The sequence below is a fragment of the Dermochelys coriacea genome, chromosome 25 (genome assembly GCF_009764565.3).
Source record: "Dermochelys coriacea isolate rDerCor1 chromosome 25, rDerCor1.pri.v4, whole genome shotgun sequence".
NCBI classification, from domain to species: domain Eukaryota; kingdom Metazoa; phylum Chordata; order Testudines; family Dermochelyidae; genus Dermochelys; species Dermochelys coriacea.
Genome location: NC_050092.1, coordinates 15,924,635 through 15,946,033, shown reverse-complemented (window position 1 = coordinate 15,946,033; position 21,399 = coordinate 15,924,635). Strand labels below are relative to the sequence as shown.

At 42.3% G+C, this 21,399-nt stretch overlaps 1 protein-coding gene across 2 annotated transcripts in view; it reads right to left on the bottom strand.

The window, feature by feature from the left end:
- The window catches only part of CPAMD8 (C3 and PZP like alpha-2-macroglobulin domain containing 8), a 97,184-nt gene that overhangs the window by 36,563 nt on the left and 39,222 nt on the right, over window positions 1-21,399 (bottom strand). For both annotated transcript variants that reach the window (XM_038383664.2, XM_043502818.1), the window contains exons 23-35: window positions 18,350-18,401; window positions 17,259-17,557; window positions 16,526-16,751; window positions 15,719-15,895; window positions 10,687-10,768; window positions 8,971-9,127; window positions 8,442-8,516; window positions 5,128-5,293; window positions 4,311-4,397; window positions 3,072-3,208; window positions 2,528-2,683; window positions 2,082-2,144; window positions 78-316 (exon numbers count right to left, since the gene is read on the bottom strand). In XM_038383664.2, the coding sequence (XP_038239592.1) occupies window positions 78-316; window positions 2,082-2,144; window positions 2,528-2,683; window positions 3,072-3,208; window positions 4,311-4,397; window positions 5,128-5,293; window positions 8,442-8,516; window positions 8,971-9,127; window positions 10,687-10,768; window positions 15,719-15,895; window positions 16,526-16,751; window positions 17,259-17,557; window positions 18,350-18,401 (1,916 nt within the window). The remainder of the gene's footprint in view (window positions 1-77; window positions 317-2,081; window positions 2,145-2,527; window positions 2,684-3,071; window positions 3,209-4,310; window positions 4,398-5,127; window positions 5,294-8,441; window positions 8,517-8,970; window positions 9,128-10,686; window positions 10,769-15,718; window positions 15,896-16,525; window positions 16,752-17,258; window positions 17,558-18,349; window positions 18,402-21,399) is intronic.

The following is a 21,399-nucleotide window of genomic DNA, read 5'->3' as shown; positions in this document are numbered from 1 at the left end:
TGGAAGGATCTGCTGATAACAAGCTTAGCCAACCTGCACAGAGAGCCATGTTGAAGGAAATAAAGGGATTTCACTACCTAGTACACGTCTCCAGGATCACTTTGTATTCCTGGTGATCTTGATCAGAAGCTGGGTCATCATCATCCACCAGTGCCCGATCTCTGTGGGAGGCTTCTGAGCGATTCTCATCTGGAGAGAGGGGCCGTAGGAGGTGCTGAGTTTGCTGATGACACTCTGATTTGGGCTCTTTCAGGTTAACCAGAAGCTGGAAAGCTGGTTTAGCAACAGGGTCAGGCACATTGTAAGTGACATCAATCTGCAGCAAACGGGGTGCGGGAGGGAAATCAGGTCTGGTTTTAGTGCCATTGACTATGAAGCAATAAAAGCATTGTTTACCCTGCAGCATCACCAGACACTTTCAGAGAGATGAGAGCAGAGACCAGACTCTCAGACATTTTGGGGGGGAACCTTGAGCAATTTACTAGTAACATCCTGCATCAGTAACACCACTGCTCACAATGACATTTCAACTACCAAACCTACACTAATGTGTACAGACGGGAGAGTTTACCAAAAAGAATCTCTTATCTCTTATATTGGAATTGGAAAAGGTTCAGAAAATGGCAACAAAAATGATTAGGGGTATGGAATGGCTGCCATATGAGGAGAGATTGATAAGATTGGGACTTTTCAGCTTGGAAAAAGACGAATAAGGAGAGATATGATACAAGTCTATAAATTCATAACTGGTACGGAGAAAGTAAATAAGGAAGTGTTATTTACTCCTTCTCATAATACAAGAACTAAGGGTCACCAAATGAAATTAATAGGCAGCAGGTTTAAAACAAACAAAAGGAAGTATTTTTTCACACAATGCGCAGTCAGCCTGTGGAACTCTTTGCCAGAGGATGTTGTGAAGGCCAAGACTATAACAGGGTTCAGAAAAGAACTAGATAAATTCATGGAGGATAGGTCCATCAATGGCTATTAGCCAGAATGGGCAGGGATGGTGTCCCTAGCCTCTGTTTGCCAGAAGCTAGTAATGGGCGACAGCGAATTACTTGATGATTCCCTATTCTATTCATTCCCTCTGGGGCACCTGGTATTGGCCACTCTCAGAAGACAGGATACTGGCTAGATCAGGGGTGGGCAAACTTTCTGGCCCAAGAGCCACATCGGGGTGCGAAACTGTATGGAGGGCAGGGTAGGGAAGGCTGTGCCTCCCCAAAACAGCCTGGCCCCTGCCCCCTATCCGCTCCGTCCCACTTCCTGCCCCCTGACTGCCCCCCTCAGAACCACCCATCCATCCAACCCCCCCTCGCTCCTTGTCCCCTGACCGCCCCCTCCTGGGACTCCATCCCCTATCCAACCTCCCCTATTCCCCATCCCCTGCCACCCCCGAACCTCTGCCCTATCCAACTGCCCCTGTTTCCCGTTCCCTGACCATCCCCCCCCAACTGCCCCCGTCCCCTGGGATCCCCTGCCCCATATCGAACCCCCCCGGCCCCCTTACCATGCCGCTCAGAGCAGCATGTCTGGAGCTGCACCACCTGGCCGGAGCCAGACACGCATGAGCGCGCAGACCCGCCACCCAGAGTGCTGCCTGCGTGGCGGCGTAGCTATGGGGGTGGGGGGGAAGTGGAGGAGGGGCTGAGATCTCGCCTCCCTGGCGGGGAGCTCAGGAGCCGGGCAGGACGGTCCCGCAGGCCGAATGTGGCCCGCAGGCCGTAGTTTCCCCACCTCTGGGCTAGATGGATCTGGCTAGTATGGCTGTTCTTATGTTCTTATAAAACTATCCCACAGCTTGACATGTCCCTATCAGGATGCATTTCCTGACATTCAGCCTAAATATTCACTTTTAAATGTCACCCCAGTCACTTCTAGTCACACCCTAATGTATCACCCTCCTTGAGACATTAGAAAGAGACAAAGCAAAGGCTTAGAGAGGATTATTTGTTGGCTAGTCATGCCAATTCATCACTGGGGGAAGAGGTTGGAAAGAAATGAATGTTTAATAGACTGTCTTTTCTGATTAAATGTAATCTTCTCAGCTCCTTTACACAGCCCGGAAGCCCCATTACCTGCATCAGACAGCAGCCTTCGCCCTTGGCACTTACAAACAGCCCAGTGGGAATGCTGGGGATCTAGGGACAAACATGGGAGAATCCACAGTTAAGACATATCAGCCTTGGTTTTACTCTTTATGTGACAGAGCATTCCAGTTTACATGGAACCATATAAAAGCAGAACAAAAATGGCAGATTCTTCCTCATTCCCTATATTTAATGCAAGCAGCCAGTGTTAAGGATCCCAAACCAAACACCAGGCACCCATTATAATGAAGGATGTTCTCATAACTGAGTATTTGCTGTCTCTCCCATCAGAGGTTGGGCAAAATATCCAGCCCATTTCCCCCCACCCTGAAATAATCTGAGTTACAACACAGAACCCAAATTCAGGTCGGTCAGTTTTGGAAACTGGTAACATTAAAGCAGAGGAAGTTGTATCTTTTCAGGCACCCACTTACCACTGCAGTCTGGAGAACCTTCTTATTCATCTTGTTAAGCTCAAAAGTCTCTTGATAGTCTAAATTAGTGGAAGCCAGGGAAATGGTAAGGTTGACTCCGCCAACATAAGAAAGAATGGCATATTCAGCCAGAGCCTGCAGAGCTACACATGTATCCTATGGGATTGGGGGAAAAGACAGTTAGTGAAGAACCAAGGAGCATCAACCTTATGAACTAGCAACGTGCTGTACACTCATTAGCATCTGATAGCTCAGGTTTCCTCTGCACTTGCTTAAACAGTAAATGGAATCGCTTCATTCCCCTCTCTCCGCACCTCTTCCTCCCTCAGAAGTCTCAGAGAAAGTGAGAGAGAAACTCAAGTTCACTCCTTGCTGCTCACACCCAAAAGGTGTGATAAAGAGCACTGTGCGGTGTTCTCTGCACCAGGATTTAGCATGACTCCTAGATTCCAGAATGAAACCAAACCCAGATTAGTCCCTAGTCAGTCAGTTTGCATTGGCATTTATTTCTGTGATGAAATTACACAAGCTGCCAGGAATTCACCTGAGTGGATGAGAATCCTCCAAGTGCATTTCTCTGCTGCGACAGCCATTTAACCACTGGAAGTGCAGAGGCCACATCTCCCAGGAGTGTGTATGTCAGCAGTGCATAGGCTGTCATTTCCACCTCTGCAGATACAACTGAAAGAGAAAACAATCAAAACCACATCTGGAGTAGGGAATCTGGGCTGAGCTAGGTATCACCTCTCTGTAGTTTCACAAGCTAAAAAAATCTTTAGGGTTTAGAGAGTCCAAGGCAGAAAGAGACAAATGAAGCAGTGAAAAATGTCTGTATCCAAATTACATCGGACATTTTCCAAAATGGGCCTCATGTGTCAGCTTCCAATCTAATCTTTCCTCTGGCACATCAGATCACAGCTCCTTCTGCTTGACTTTTAGCCCCCCCATAAATTTACTCTGGCTCTCTTTTCCCCTACATGCCACCCAAGCTGCATGGCTGACTCTGCATCTCTGTCATCGGACTTTTTGTGCAGAGTCATGGTCTTTTTTGACCTGGCCCAACAATTATTTCATTAATTTTTACACCTTTTCATCTTGACAGTGGATCCTGGGGTTTTAAATAGTTAATTATTAGTGCTGGCATATTCAAAGGAGACTAAGGGAGTTAGATGGCCTACTCTCATTGACTGTCAATGGAAACAGCACCTCACTCTAAGGGTCCTTTGAAAATCCCAGACCAAATAGCTGTTACTGTAAAATTAAGTATATTTGACTTCTAATTTCCCATGGCAAATGACTCCTCCCCTGAGGAGTCCCATAAGGCTCAAAGTTCTCCATTTTATTCACCATCTCCTATGAAGCTTTATGGAGAGCCTGTGAGACAACATGGGCTGAAATGCCAGCAATGCATGGACCACACCCAGCTCTCTACCTCCTAGTTCTCTTAATGTCTGGCCACTGCCTTCTCCTGCTCTTGACTCCTGCTCCTTTTTTGAATTGTTAACAAGACAGACATAAGGAGGGTGAAAGGGAAATTAGAGTGCATTATAAAAAACATGCAACTAACAAGATGTGTGAATGTTGCCCCACTCAATCACTGGACTTTTGTTGCATCCCAATCCCTTTCCTTTGCCTTCATATGTGAACTCCTCAGAGCAGCGACCTTCCCTGCTTACCTACCTGAAAAGCAGTTAGCACACTGCAGGCATTATATAAAACAAAAGAGAATAATCCCAGTCTTTCCCCCAACAGGGGTATCATAAATAACCACAAACAGGGGTACCTGATTGAGAAAGCCCATCGTTAAATCCCATGAATGTATCTTCATCAGTAACCAGAGTCCCCATTAAGCTCCAGTGTGTAAAGCCATCTAGAATGATAAAGCAATAAAGAAGTTAAAGCTATTCCCTAGACATGGGGAGAATCAAACTCTGCTGTCACATATTTGGTCTAAAACTGAACCACGACCTATACTGCATTGTCATTCCATTTACCAAGTAAGCTTCTTGGGGCAGGGACTATGAATTCCTTTGGATTACGTACAGTGCTAACTACATTGTTGGTGCTTAACAACAATTTGTAAAGAGGCATTTATTTTGGCTAGGGGCAGAAGGAAAGAGAAGATTAATGCTGACAGGCTGCTGAATTTTGCATTCCGAGAAGCCATCTGCGGAATCAGATCTTGCATCACTGATCAAGTATTGTGGCATCAGAGAAGGATGCTAAATGTCACACAGTGGCACTGCAAAGTCTCTGTTGCACTTACACTGCTCACAGCAGAGGCCACTCATACCAATACTGCTAGAAGCTAGGGAAGGTGGAGTCAAACCAATGCCTGTAGCTGAAGGACTCTGCCCTGTATCCTGAGAATCAGGAGAATTATGTTATAAAAGGTTGATTCATGTTATGAAGAAGCCCTCATCTCAGAGGATATATCCTCCCCAGGCTGATAACTGAGATCACTTGTTCTAGCTGGCAGATGCTGTTAGCTTGTTTCCACAAGTGCCCTGGGGAGGCCTGTACTGAGTACATTGTCTGAGAAGCCTCAGAGCGGAAGTTATTTGAGGGGCATGCCAATTTGGCCCTCAGGTGCACAGTACCTTGCATAATGGCCATGCTGTTCATTTTCCGCAACATCACTGCAGCAGAGGGACTGTGCAGAAGAGTCAGGGCATATGCAGTCAGGGCTGTGGTGTAGGGATCTTCTGCAGAATACAAGTTGGACTCCAAGAAGTGTTTTGCTTTGGCAACTGCTGCTTTTTCTTCCTAAATTGGGGGGAGTGGGATCCAGATATTAATGTTGCTGAGACATATTTGTTCCCCTAATGCTGAAGAGGCTTCATTCCCTTGTAGGACTCAGCATGGACAGCAAAGATATTTAGTATCAGTGAAGTCTCTGCTTTACATTTGATTGGGTCCCTTACACGCCAGAGCATCTAGCAGATACCAAAGGATAATAAAGGCCAAGATTCCCAAGGTCACCACAGTCAGCAGACATGTTTTATTAACTCCCCCGATGACCTCACCATGCAGGAACAAAGCTCTAAAAATTTATAGAAATAATTAATTGGATTTGATGTAATTGGGTTTCCTTTGATTGCCCTGTCACACTTACCTTCTTCCTTCCTCATTTCCTAGCTCAGATCATTAGTAACACTTGCAGATCTCCCCTAGGGAAACCACCAGATTGTAATGAACTGGGACTTCTGGGGCTATTTGACTTAGAAATGGCCTAGAGAGAACATCCCTCCCTGCCCTATCTTTCCCATAAAGGGGAGCTGCAGCAGAGGGGGTGGTGACTTACTCCTTTAGCACAGGGGTTCTCAAACTGGGGGTCAGGACCCCTGAGGGGGTCGTGAGGTTATTACCGGGGGGGGGGGTCACAAGCTGTCAGCCTCCACCGCAAACCCCGCTTCGACTCCAGCATTTATAATAGTGTTAAATATAAAAAAGTGTTTTTAATTTATAAGTGTGTGCAGGGGTCGAACTCAGAGGCTTGCTGTGTGAAAGGGGTCACCAATACAAAAGTTTGAGAACCGCTACTTTAGCACTTTCAGGATCAGATCCTGCACAGAGCTGAGTGCCCTCAATTCCCACTGAGTCTAACTGGAATTAAGGGTGCTCAGCACATTGCAGGCTGGGGCCCTTATTCTGAGAGCTTTGCAAGGCACAGGCCTACAGCACGCTGAGCACATCAATCACAAAGGTTTTCTGAAAAGATCCTCATGGCTCCTCTGGGCACTTAAAAATCCCCTTAAAAACGGTGCTTTATGTCTGAACAGGAAATCAACGTGTCTGAGTAGGCGACACCAAAGAGACACACTGAACAGACCTTTCTCTCTACAGAGACACAGTGTATCAGATTCATAACATATTTATTGTCATTCCCTCCCCACAGGGAATGCTAGGCTCAGCAGTTTTGAGTGTGTGCAATGTGTGATCACAAACAGGGTCCAGAGTGTGTGACATCAGTAGCAGGCTCCAACATGCTATCTACAGAGATTCCAGAAGGGTTTGGGGAACTCACTTTGTCCAATATTTGAAGTCTGGGTGGCCAGAGTATAGCCTGCAGAATTCTACAGTGCAGACCTCAAGCCCCACCTCATCAGTGGGTTACTAGCACATTGCATGCACCTCAACATAAGGGACAATCTGTACCATTTTTGTAATTCTGTAGCTCCTAGCAAGTTGGCCATGTGGGGCTCAGTTTGGGAAAGTCTGGTCACCCCTGCACTAACCCCACATTTTGTATATTATATATAAAATGAATCTTTAGAGCCTTGCTCATACAAGACCTAAATTAATCAAATGGGACCCAGTTCACATTGGGGAGTGATATGGCAGAAGGCTTCCATAGTTAATTAACAGTAAGAGCTTGTCCTCTCTGCTGGAACGAGGAGGCTGGGATATATTTCTTTTTCTTTTTACTAATGTAGGAACAGCTTGACAGAAATGGACAGTGAAATCTACCATTTATCTACACAAGTTAAGCACAGGCAACAGCTCTAAAAACTTGGGGTCATCATATGGTTTAGTGGGTAGGGCACTGGATTAAGAGTCAGTGTTAGGAGGCTCTGCCACTGACCTGCTGTACAACACTGGGCATGTCACTTCCCCTCTCTGTGTCTTTACTTCCCTTTCTGCCTTGTCTACTTAGACAGTAAACTTTTGAGGGCAGGTGTTTTTTGTTACAGTAGTGCCTACAGTTGTAGGCACTACTGTAATACAAATAAATAATAATATGATGCTTTACGCTGCCCTGAAAATGCCTATTCTTGGAGGTGAGAGGAGAGTTCAGTCTCCAAGGGGCATTCAATTTTCAGCCTATCTACCAGAATCAGCAGCTATTGAGGCAATTGTGGCCATGGTTTTTGGGACACAGCTATTTATCCAACAGAAATTGGACTTAGGACCATTAACTCATTCACACATCCAAATGAACACTCTTCAGATAAAAGAAAAGGAGTACTTGTGGCACCTTAGAGACTAACAAATTTATTAGAGCATAAGCTTTCGTGAGCTACAGCTCACTTCATCGGATGCATTAGCTCACGAAAGCTTATGCTCTAATAAATTTGTTAGTCTCTAAGGTGCCACAAGTACTCCTTTTCTTTTTGCGAATACAGACTAACACGGCTGCTACTCTGAAACTCTTCAGATAGTAAATCAGCTTCCTCTACTGGATTTAACAAAGGTAACATAGTACAGGGGATTCAGGATTAATGTAATAGGTAATCCAAGATATCTTCTATTCACTGAGATCTGTCTGCCTCCTACCCTTCTAGAGTGATAGAAAGCAGTGGCTCTGCACACACATGCATTGTATTAAGCGCCAGGAAATTGCATTACAGCAAAGGTGAACATTTTGCTGCAGAGTTTACATTCCACTACATCACAGGAAAGTGACTCTTCTCTAAGACATTTGATCATTTTAAATACCCTAATTGAGGAATCACAGGCTGTGGAATTTATGAATGTGGCTATCTGGCAGGGGCTGCAGCAAACCCACCTATTAGGATCAGGACAAAGGGGAGCACAGAGACAGATCCATATTTATTATGTTCACTGCCTTTCTGAGCTGCTCAGCAGCTTATGTGGAAACAACTGCCTGCTGCTGGAGGGGATTTAGAGAGAGCAGCTCTGCTCCTCTGGAAAAAGCCACAAGCTGACAACCCGAGGTTGCAGGAATCTCCATTGCTAACTTTAGAAAAGATTCTTTTGAGACATTCCACTCTAGATAAGTCAGGAAGACTCCACCACAGCCTCTGGTGTCTGACTGTCACCTCCAGAACCAGCTGACAAAGTCTCTGCAGGTCAAAAAAAGGCAAAGCCAAGCAACAAAAAGGAAATTTTCAAAACCCAGCACAAGAAATAATCTCTTAGCTATTTTAATGGCTGCTGTTCAGTCCTTTACCTCAAAGGTGATGCCTGTCTCCAACAGAGCTGCAACTACATATGCTGTCAGTGAGATCTTGCCATGGATTCCACCCTGGAGTGCGATAAACATAAAACAACTGGGTGAAAATTGAACAGCAGCACACTGCGTGGAAGGACTTTGGAAGCGAAGCAGGGAATAAGTTGGAACCATGAGAAAGGCTAAGGCCATAGGACCCTTTCACATTTGTACTTGGTGAGCCTATAGTTCTGAAACCTAATTCCCCTTTGCAACTTTCTGCCCGGTCCATGGCTCAGTGACACATCTGTGACATGGAGCTTCATAGTTGAGATGCAGTTTCAAAGTGCCATGGTGGGATTCTCAAAGGGTGGCACACAGCTAAGCCCCAGCAGACTGCTTTATTGAAACCCCTCTTTAGTTTCTTTCCCATAGGATCATAGCCCTTTAACACAAAAATCATATTAACCATAAGATTACACTACCTCCAATCCTGGTAACATTCTAAAAATGCATTTGTTGCATGATTCTAAGTCTCTATAGTTTTTACCTGGATGTCCTTATTTAATATTCTACCCATAGCAGGGAACGAGCCATCTTCCTTCTGGTGCTGGATGATCCAGTCCTTTGCAGCTGTTAATTCCTTGGGATCAATGAAAATAAACCCACGAGACTGCGCAAAGGACTTGAGAACAAAGGCTGTTAGCCTGAAAACACAAATTCAGCAGGTTCTTGAGAATAAGAACACAGGAAATCTGGGAAATAGTGCTTCTGGGAAATGTATGTTTCAAAAATCTAGAAGAGGAGACACTATTGAAATATACAAAAAAAGAATGGTGTAGAGAAGATACACTGGGCACTATTTACCCTTCTGGGTAATACACGAAACAAGGGGACACTGCATGAAATTCAAAGGCAGCATATTTTAAACTGAGAAGCATTTAAAAACAACAACAAAAACCCAATAAAAAAAAAGTTAAGCCTGTGGAACTCACTGCCATAGAATATCATAAATAGAAAGAGAGAGCCAAAATTTGACTCAACATTGTCATTGGCTGGAATTAATTTCTCTTGTACAGGTGTTTAGCTGCTCCCTGACTCAAGCTTTTGAAATGCGTACAATTGTACGATGCGTACAATTACTAATTCAGATATAATACTAGATGGACAAAAGGGAAAATATTGTAATTTCCCCTATTTTATTTAAGTACTGATAATAAAACAACTGGAAATTCAAACTACTGCTAAAGTCTCTCTCTGTTGAGCGTTAGGATCTAAGCAGAGACAGAAGAAGTGCTTTTAGAATTCTAAACCTCTGACATGCAAAAAGTGTGAACTCCAGCCGGTTTTGGGAGACTGAATCACTCATTTTACAAGCCCCGCAGGAATGGGAGGGTAGGAGGCAGGCTTCCTGGCAGGGGATTTTTTGAGTGTTAAGTAATGGTGTGTTACAGTATTTTATATCTAGGGACTAAAAGATGCCAGCTCTGAGATGAAAGTAGAGTTTATTATCTTTAAAAAAGTTAAGCATCATCATCACAGAAATTCTACTTCCCCTTCAGATGAGTTCATGGAGCAAGTCAATCTAAAGGAAAATTCAGAGCAGCTGAAGAAATTGAGTGACAGTGCAGGCAAATTAACAAAACTTTTCAGTTTAAGGTGCTGCATTTAGTCAAGTAAATGCTAACACTGAGGTAAAGCAGAGTCTTGGGGAATGAGGGGTGTTCTAGAGAACACTGGAACACCCCAACCCCTCCATCTACTGCCTCAACACAACTGGTACCTTGAAAGGCCCTGCAGTTCAGTTTCCTGGGGAATCCATCCTGTTCTGTTTCATCCAGGTGGAGCTGGAGTCCACTGAAAGATGTGCTCCATTCTCTCCCTCCTGCCCTGAAGGAGGTGCCCTGCCATCTCCCCAACACAGCCTGGGTGGGGTTCTGTTCTCAAGTAAGAAGTGCTTATTGAGGTCATGCACTGCCTATGCAGTTCTACGGCATAGAATCTGACCCTAAACTACAGCATTTGAACCTTAAAGGGACATGCATTAACTAACATCTTAACAGTCCCTGATCCTCAAAACCCATCTAATGTGGGATCAGCAGTAGAGCATTAGCAGGCTTCTAGCCGTTAAATATTATTTTTACTCTCTGCTATGTGCGACATCCTGACACAAGCTGGAAACTTATTGACCTTTTTACCAATGATGTCCTTTTCAATTTGGCAAACACTGAATTTTTAACTCTGTTTTAAATAGCGACTTACTTACCACATACTCCCTGAGGAGTCCCTCTCGCCAAAAGCACTGTATGAACCATCTTGTCTCTTATAGGTCAACTGGCGTTGGTAACCTGGAAATCACAAAAGAATTGTGGGAGTACAGCAACTTAGGGCTTGGCTACACTTACATTTTATAGCGCTCTAACTTGCTGGCTCAGGGGTGTGAAAAATCACCCCCCTGAGCGCAGCAAGTCAGAGCGCTTTAAAGCACTAGTGTAAACAGGCTCTGAGCACTGGGAGCCACGCTCCTAGCACTCGGAGCTAATCCCCTCGTGGAGGTGGATTACCAGGAGTGCTGGGAGAGCACTCCCACTACAGGGCTTTAAAGTTTCCAGTGTAGCCATGCCCTTAGAAAAGCAAGTGTTTAAACTGAATGAGGACTCAGATCATCCAACACTGGTATGGTGGATTCTGCTGCCAAAGGCAATCTCTTGTTTTGCTGTGTATGGTAGAGCCAACCCTGTGTGTGTGTGGAATAGATCTTAACTAAATCTTATTACAGGCTAGTATTTATAAGTCTCCATACATCTCCTGAAGACAAGTGATCAAAATATAACTTCTCCTACTATTAGCCTCTTTTCCGTGCCCAGCTCGAGGCTCTTTGCATGTCTATATATGGGATGGCACTTGTCAGTCATATCTTCCTTTTATTAGGACTTTCTTTCTCTTCCCTTTAGTTGAGAAGAATTCCTGAGGAGAAAAGTCAGCTTGGAGAACAAAAAGATTGACCACCTTGGCAAGCAGTTTCTTAAAACATGCAACAGCTAAGTCATCGGGGTCTTAACTTATTTGAACCCTTCCTAGCTGAAACCCTGAACCCTTCTTACAGACAGCACATTTTAACCTAACAGTTATTGTGAAGTTAAATACTGAAGATCAAGAGAAAATACCGGGACCCCATTTTAGGATGCATCCTTTTAGAGCAGTCAACTTAAAGTACAAGTGCTCCCTACGTGAATGTCCTTCAAACGCTGAAGATAAAGATGGGATTAGCATTTTAGCTATAATGGATGGAATTTACCTTTCACCAAACCTACTTCCCTTGTAATCATGAACCGTCAGTGCTAATAAAATTGGGCCGAGTCTCAATAATGTGGAAACTCCAATACACAGTAATTTTGGCAAGGATTTTAAATGTCCACTTGATCTAAATCCTTCAGAATGGCCATTTCTGATATGGAGATGTATCAAACATGTGCAAGAGGCTACACGACAGAGAGACATTTGGAGCCTGGCTAATCCTCTGACCCATAAATAGACTTTTCATTCCATGCTGCATGACATCTTTATGAGAATGGATTAATTTTTCATTTCCAGGGACTGAGTAGCTTTGCTGACCTCTGCAGATACAGGCAGCAGTATAACCTCCTATCAGTGGCTGTCCATCTCCCCCTGCTTCCCCACAACCTCCAAAAGTTTCCCTTTTAGAGAGAGCAAAGCTGGGTGAGTTTGTAAAATAGAAAACAAATCAATTCCTAGAAATTAATTATGCTCCAGCAGTGAAACGCTTGGACTGGGTGTTTAGAGGATATATGGACAAAAGTAGGAGAATAAAATCCACTTGTTCAACAGAAAGATAATGCAACAGTAGCCTTAGGGGAAGAACCCAATTTGGTGAAAGAGAGAGACTCTGGGAGCAACCAAAAACAGAATCCGGGGTTATCACATTAATATTCAAATACATAAATCAAAGTTTACATTATTTCATTTGTGGAGCCCTAAAGGGACAAAGGGAACAGTGAAGAAAATGAAAGAATCAGAGTAAAGTACAGATACTTTACTCAGATGTTCTGAGAACAGCGGCTGACGTAACCACATTTACCCCAAAGTCACCTTGGCAAGTGATTGAGTCTCTGAATGCCAAAACTTTAATATTGGTTGGAGCATCTAGTTTAAACTTAGGAGTGCTCTATATTAGTAATGGGCAAAAGAGGAAAAGAAAGAGTCTTCAAGCTCTGAAGGGTGTTTCTGAGAGGGTGCTACTGTGGAATAAAATCAGTGCACACAGCAACATACCAAGAAAAGGGAAAGTGGTGGAGTTTCTAGGAGAACAAGATCAACCTCTCACATTGCTTCTCCCTTCTAAAAAATTCCTAGCTCCTGCAGCCTCCTTGCTAAGGCCATGTCTACACTACAAAATTATGTCAACCTACATTACATTGGCATACAGCCACCACAGTAATTAAATTGCTTTTGCGTGCCCACGTTATGCTCCTTAAGAACATAACAATCATGCTTGGTCAGACCAATGGTCCATCTAGCACAATATCCTGTCTTCCGACAGTGGCTAATGCCAGAGAGACTGAACAGAACAGGTTATCATCAAGCGATACATCCCATCACCCATTCCCAGCTTCTGGCAAGCAGAGGCTAGGGATACTTCAGAGCATGGTTTTTCAACCCTGCCCATCCTGGCTAATAGCCATTGATGGACCTATCCTCCATGCGTGGGCGGTGCATGTCCTCACCACAAGCACTGTACTGTCAGCGTGGGGCATTGTGGGATGGCTTGTAAAAGCCAGTATCAGTCGATTTAAGCAATGCAGTGTCTACACTGAGGCCTGGTCTACACTACCACTTATGTAGGCAAAATTTATGTCACTCAGGGGTGTGAATAATCCACCCCGCTGAGCGACATAAGTTACACTGACATAAGTGCTAATGTGCAAAGTGCTATGTTGGTGGGAGAGCTTCGCATGCCGACACAGCTTATGCCACTTGCAGGGTTTTTTTATCCTGGCGGTAGAGCTGCACAACTGCATTGCTGTATGTGTAGATATGGCCTGACACTTCATTGACCTAAATATAGTGACATTGACTCTATGCCTCTCATGGAGCTGGAGTTATTAAGTTGGCATAGCAGGGTAGTTATGTCGGTGGGAGCAAAATTTTAATGTAGACACTTATATAGTTAAGTCAAAGTAAGCTGCCTTTCATCAACCTAACTGTAGTGTAGACCAGGCCTAAGTTCACATCAGATACAAGTGCTGCATTCAAGCTCTGTTTAAACTGGCCTATTTGGGCTAAAAGGTACTCTGCTGAAAAAAGTCATTACCATGACAAGTGGGGTCACAGAGTTGGCAAGGAGGTTTACAAATATCTCTTCAACTGCTGCTGAAGCCATTCTACCCACCAAGATCAACTCTGAGTGCAGACACAGACAAGAGACTAAGGCAAGCTGGTGGTAGGAATTGGCTTGTAATCTGTGCATCCAGACAGCTAAATCAATACACATTTTCACTGATAATGCAACAAAAAGTCACTGCCTTCAGAATTCTTCAGTAGTTCTATAGCTTGCAGGAGGCAGGTGAAGCCTTTTCACACCCAAAAACCAAAGACAAAGATGTTCTTCTCAGACCAGCAATAGCTGCTGCATTAAATTTGACTTTTCCTTTATAGTGAGATCTTCCCTACATAAGCCTCAGATACAATTTACTGCTGAAAAGTATTTCTTCATCATCAGATTGTATTCATGTTGGAAACAATCAATTCAGATTCATTTTGCTGGTAACTACTGGTAAGTTTCTGTATGTCACTCTTCTTACACTTTCCTTGGCTGTTACTCTTACATTAATTTTTCTTTGCTTGTTAGACCTCTCTCCCAAACCATTTCACATCTTGCTTGCTCTTATGAATGCTAGTTCTTACATTTTCTATGCATCCCTTTTTACAGTCTGGAGAGGTGCAAAAACGAAACACTTCATCTCTCTAGAGTTCATCTGTGTTTTTAAGAACTCTGATGTGGTAAGGTAGAAATTTTACCAAGAAGCCCAGCACAGCACTGAGGATTAAGGGAAGGAGCTGGGAACTGCAAGTGATAATAGGTTCTATGATTTTGCTCTTTGATGGATGGATTTTAGTGGCAAAAGAAAGTTTTCTTGCTCAGTAAGGCGCAAAGGCCTTCTTAAAGCAGGACAAGGGCTTTCTCCATTAGAACCTGCTACTTGGCAGGGATCCCAGAGAGCACAGGAAGGTTTAAAGCCTTGTGGAATTTCCTCTGTGGAGGTAAATTAATATGCCGAGTTTGAAGCCCAAACACTTGAAAGGTTGTAAATTAAAACTGAATATTATTAAAAATGAGAAACTGAGCTCGGCTATTAGAAAATGCTCTAACTTTGAGGGCAAGCAGAGAGCACAGCAAACTACCAAGTGAAATAATTCTGGCCCAGTCCCTAAAGGCAAATAACATAGGGCTCTTGCTGATAGGTACAGGGAATGGATTACATTTTGTGAGGAATCTCAGTTAACCCTGTCACCTATGATTCCATGACATGGCTATTGTCTGAGTCATGCACAAGGCAGCCCATGTCCATCCCCTTGTGGGTCATTCTTGTTTTTAATAATTTTCTCGTAATTCTTTCCTGTTCCTGGGAGCCTTGCTTTGTGTAGCTACAAACCATTCTGTACAAACCACCCTTCCTATTTGAATGCAGAGAGAGAAAACACTTGAAAAAGCAGATTGCTTTAGGCTACACATACAGAAATGACATGACATTGAACAGGGTGGGGACAGACCCTCTCCATATGGCTCTGGAATGACTGCTCCTGGGATACTAATTTGGTTCTGGACAAATGGTAACTAAGAAGATATTGACAAATTGGAGGGAGTTCAGAGAACAACAGAAATGGTTGGAGGGCTGGAAGGATTCATTTAGAAAAAAAGATTAAAAAAACTAAATACATGCAGCTTGGCTAAGCAATGACTAATGGAAACACAATAACTTTCCACAAGTATCTGAAGGCTGTAAACAACAAGGAGAGAAAGAAAATATTTAGGAGAGTAAAATAATGTATAACTAGGAGTAATTACGAAGAGAAAATATAGGCTGTGTACCAAGGAAAACTTCCTGACACTGATATCTATGAGGCTATATGATAATCTCCACAGGGAAATTGTTTGAGACCCATCACTCAGGATATTTCAGGCTAGACAGGACAATATAAACAAATAATATGCTCTGTTGGCCTAGACTACTGATAGGTCTTTTCTGTCTCTACAGTCTATGAGTCTGAGGAAGTACCTTGCACCAGAAAATCTGTGGCTTCGCTCTCCACCTCAGGGCTAAGTTGTCTGGTTTTCTGCAGATATTTTAGGACAAAGACATTGGGAGCAAAATGGATCATGTTCTGCTCCCCACATCCAAATGGTAATCGTAGAAGATTGTCCAAGTTGTTAAGCGTAGGGCCCATCACATCTCCTGATTAAAACAATGAGACACATTCAGTACTGCTACACTATATTTAACTTCTCTCTCCCTGTTGTCTCACTGTTTAATTTTATTTTCTAAATGTACAATCTGAGGAAGGAGGAACCTGAATGGCTGATGAAGGTTCTACTCACAACTATAATGGCACAAACCCAATTAAGCCCACTGGTTTCCATCAGCTGCAGGAACGCTAAACCTTAATATAAAATTGGAACCCCCTAAGATCCTCAGTCTTAACCATAAAGGGTTTCCCTTGGAGTAGAGAGGAAATTTCAGTCTCCAGGGCTCATTATCTCCTTGGCTAACCAGCTAAGACCGTCAACAAGAGAACCAGGTAGTGCAACTTGTGATTGTGATGATTTTGTGCATACATTTCCACTGGGTACTGTCATCTCTTTCCATAGAGGCTATTGAAGAACCATCAAATGATATCAACTTTCAGTCACTGTCAACCTGGACTGGGTTCAAACCAGCAACTGAAAGGCAAACCATTCCACATTCCAGAAAGTAATATTATTTTCATTATAAGTGGGTATGACTATCCTACCTGGTTCATATTACTTTTAACTTTTAGTTTGTAGCATCTATCTTTATTAACCCCCAGTCCCTTTTAGTTGGTACCTATTATTGAGGCAGTAGCTCTTTCTGATCCAGGGATCACATTGTGGGGAACTCCAAGAGTAAACGCTTCATTGTGATTTTCATCAGTCTCTTCTTTTCTCCAGATTTTAAACTCTCCCATTGAGCCCCAGCCAGTGGAGAAGCCAATGTACTTCACCTCAGGCTGTTTGGGGATGGCCCACTCCACAATAATGGATTCATTTAGCATCTGAGTACCATGGCCAACCTGAAAGGAACAAGCAAACCATCCAATTCCAGGAGGAACATGCAAGTCAAACCTGCCTCTCTTGTTAAATTTGGAAATCTATTGTATGTGCCCTTGGACTCAGTACCTTAAACCTGTAGTTGCATCATGAGAACATTGCATAAACCAGATTTAATTGGAAATTAAGGAGATATCAGCAAGTTATTTCTCACTGGTCTCCCATCAGTACTGACCAGCTGGACCTGTGTTCCCAAGGAGCAAATACTTTTAATACACTTAATAATAATAATTTTTAAAGCTGAGGTTCCCAGGGCACTGCATGACAAAGAAAAACATTTTGAAACACAATCAAGTGCTCTAATATAAACTGCCCAATAAAAATTTAACATAGAAAAGGAACAGAAATTAGGCTCTTTCTTTCTACAACATGGCAAATGGAAATGTGCCATATATACACTCAGAGTCCTCTTGGTCTTGTTAAGGAAGAAAGAGACCATAAGGCTGTTGTTACACAGACAAATTCACTACCTGAATTATTCCATTTTTCCAGCTGATCCAGAAGCTCCGGAATTCATCCCAAGAGAGGATGCCAGCTGTGTCTGTGCTGACAACTGGCTCACCCATTTTACTAGTAGAAATCCACGTTTTAGCATTTTGATGCCCACCAATGACAATCTCAGTCATCTCTGCCATGTCATGTGGGCCAGAGGACAAGGCAAAATGAGCATCATTGTGTGCTTTCACTGCAATGTCGAAATGAGTCATCCGGGCAGGCTTCTGCATATACTGGTACTCATATTTGTTAGGTGTAGAAATGTGAATTTTTTCTAGTCAAAAAAATAATGGAATATTGTCAGAATTAGATCTTGACGTTAACTTAGGAGGACACAAAATTGTTAATAAAAAGCCACATGGCCCAAGACTGAACTTCAAACACATGGGGCTTTGTGCTGCATAATCTATCAGTACGCATTTGTCACTCCAGTGCCTCACAAATCAAACTAGCAGAGTGGATAGGGATGTCTCTTCCTAACTTCCACTTTCTTGAATTCCTTCCTATATAGAATTAGGGTTTTTTAGTTCAAACAATCCAGGTATATTTCTTGTGAAGTCTATACATGATTTCTCAATTCCCATTTTAAAAGGTCAAGAAGACTCCCTGTTTAGTAGAAGCCAAATCATAATTAGCTACTGTAGCCAAATCCAATTTATCTGAATCTAGCAAAAGGGATACATTGACTTTGGGTCTGAATTAAAAAGTCAGCTAAAAATATACTATAGCTTAATTTAGCCACAGTTGTGGTCCACTGTGCAAAACACTTAGCCAGTTTTATAAAGAAAGGGAAGTTCACTTTTTATTTGCATATAGCATTTGGCCAATTAATATTGTCCATAGTTAGCCAGCTGGTCAGTATATGAAAGACCCTTTATATCAATAGCTTGATGTACATGCTGTAAACCCATCAGCCATAGATGGGATATAAATTTTACTGATTTTCCTACTGAAAAGAGGGAAACAAATTAAGTTTTTCCAGTGGTAAAGCAACATGTTTCTATTTATAACTTAAATTGTGGAAAAAAACAAACCTTGTCATATTGTATTCAAACCAAGAACTCACCATTAGGGCAGAAGAACACACTGTAGGTATATTCTCTGGATAATCCCTCTGGCTACACAAAGGCAGAAATCCATTAGGAAAATAAGCACTTGGATTAACAGCAACCACCATTTAGTTTTAGTTATAAATACACAAAATAAAGTTCTGGTGCCATATAGCACTAAAGGCCCATTATACATTATGAAATATGACATTTCACGGGCATTGTTATGAGGAAGACATACTCTGGCTCATCATTGCTTTCAAATGTACCTAAATATGGATTTAGGCACTTAACTTCAGGTATTAAAGCTTCAAAATTTTACACTTAGTGGCTGAGCTGCAAACAAAAAAAATGTTTTCAATCACTAAAGTCTTCTACCATATTGAAGGATAGTGAGTGTTTTATCTGTTGTTAAAATGGTGCTAAGGGTGATCCTGGGAATGTCAGCCCAGTGTGCTTTACTTCATGTCCATGTCAGGTTGCTGAAACAGTAATTAAAGAGATTTATAAGATATCTAGATAATACGATATAAGAGGGGCAAACCAACACAGCTTCTGTAAAGGAAAATCATACCTCATCCAGCCTGTTATAAATATTTTATAGATCAGAAGATTAACAGTTAAAGAAAAAATCAGTAGATACAGATTTCTTTTGATGAATTCCCCCACAAGAGGCTATTAAGGAAACTAAATACATCGGGGGGGGAGAGGCAAAGTTCTATTATAAATTACAAAATGATTAAAGAGCTAGAAAATAAAGAAATAACATGGTATTTCCAGTGTGGAATGAGGTTATTTGGGGATGCCTCCCATATTTGTACTAGGACGAGTGTTATTTTACATATTCATTAATGATCTGGAAAAGTAGGTGAACAACCAGATGGCAAAATTTTTCAGATGACACACAATTACTTAAATTAGTAAAGATTAAAGAGGATTGTGAGAAACTACAAAGAGATCTTCAAACTACCATGAGATCTTCAGTGATCTAAAATTCAAAAAAAGAGTCCTACAAAAAGTGGAAACTCAGTCCAACTACAAAGGATGAATATAAACAAATAACACAAGTATATAGGCACAAAATTAGAAAAGCCAAGGCACAAAAGGAAATCAAAAGAGCTAGGGACATAAAACGAAATGAGAAAACATTCTACATAAATATTAGAAGCAAGAGGAAGACCAAGGACAGAGTAGGCCCATTACTCGATGAGGAGGGAAAGACAATAACAGAAAATGTGGAAATAGCAGAGATGCTTAAAGACTTCTTTGTTTCGGTTTCCACGAAGAAGGTTGGTGGCAATGGAATGTCTAAAATAGTGAATGCCAGTGAAAATGAGATAGGATCAGAGTCTAAAATAGGGAAAGAACAAGTAAAAATTATTTAGACAAGTTAAATGTCTTCAAGTCACCAGAGCCTGATGAAATGCATCCTAGAATACTCAAGGAGCTGACTGAGGAGATATCTGAGCCATTAGCAATTATCTTTGAAAAGTCATGGAAGATGGGAGACATTCCAGAAGACTGAAAAAGGGCAAATATAGTGCCCATCTATAAAATGGGAAATAAGGACAACCCAGGGAATTACAAAGCAGTCAGCTTAACTTCTGTACCTGGAAAGATAATGGAGCAAATAATTAAGCAATCAATTTGCAAACACCTAGAAGATAATAAGGGAAAAATAACAGTCAGCATGGATTTGTCAAGAACAAATCGTGTCAAACCAACCTGAGAGCTTTCCTTGACAGGGTAACAAGCCTTGTGGATAGGGAGAAAGCAGTAGATGTGGTATATCTTGACTTCAGTAAGGCTTTTGATACTGTCTCACATGACCTTCTCATAAACAAACTAGGGAAATACAACCTCGATGGAGCTAGTATAAAGTGGGTGCATAACTGGTTGGAAAATCGTTCCCAGAGAGTAGTTATCAGGGTTCACAGTCATGCTGGAAGGGCATAACGGGTGGGGTCCTGCAGGGAATGGTTCTGGGTCTGGTTCTGTTCAATATCTTTATCAATGATTTAGATAATGGCATACAGAGTACACTTATAAAGTTTGTGGATGATACCAAGCTGGGAGGGGTTGCAAGTGCTTTGGAGGATAGGATTAAAATTCAAAATGATCTGGACAAACTGGAGAAATGGTCTGAAGTAAATAGGATGAAATTCAATAAGGACAAATGCAAAGTACTCCACTAGGAAGGAACAATCAGTAGCACACATACAAAATGGGAAATGACTGCCTAGGAGGGAGTACTGCGGAAAGGGATCTGAGGGTCATAGTGGATCACACAAGCTAAATATGAGTCAACAGTGTAACACTGTTATAAAAAAAGCAAACATCATTCTGGGATGTATTAACAGGAGTATTGTAAGCAAGACATGAGAAGTAATTCTACTGCTCTACTCTGCGCTGATTAGACCTCAACTGGAGTAGTGTGTCCAGTTCTGGGCACCACATTTCAGGAAAGATGTGGACAAATTGGAGAAAGTCCAGAGAAGAGCAACAAAAATTATTAAAGGTCTAGAAAACATGACCTATGAGGGAAGACTGAAAAAATTGGGTTTGTTTAGTCTGGAGAAGAGAAGACTGAGAGGGGACATGATAACTGTTTTCAAGTACATAAAAGGTTGTTAAAAGGAGGAGGGAGAAAAATTCTTCTTCTTAACCTCTGAGGATAGGACAAGAAGCAATGGGCTTAAATTGCAGCAAGGGTAGTTTAAATTGGACATTAGGAAAAACTTCCTAACTGTCAGAGTGGTTAAGCACTGGAATAAATTGCCTAGGAAGGTGGTTAGAATCTCCAACATTGAGGATTTTTAAGAGAAGGTTGGACAAACACCTGTCAGGGATGGTCTAAATAATACTTAGTCCTGCCATGAGTGCAGGGGACTGGACTAGATGACCTCTCAAGGTCCCTTCCAGTTCTATGATTCTATGACCTGACAAATCTAGGCTACAGGTTAGCAGAGTGATAGATTAAATTCAATGTAGACTGGAGAGAATGGACAGCCTTGTTATTAAAGCACTGGATTCGAACTCAGGAGGCCTTGGCTCACATCCCAAATCT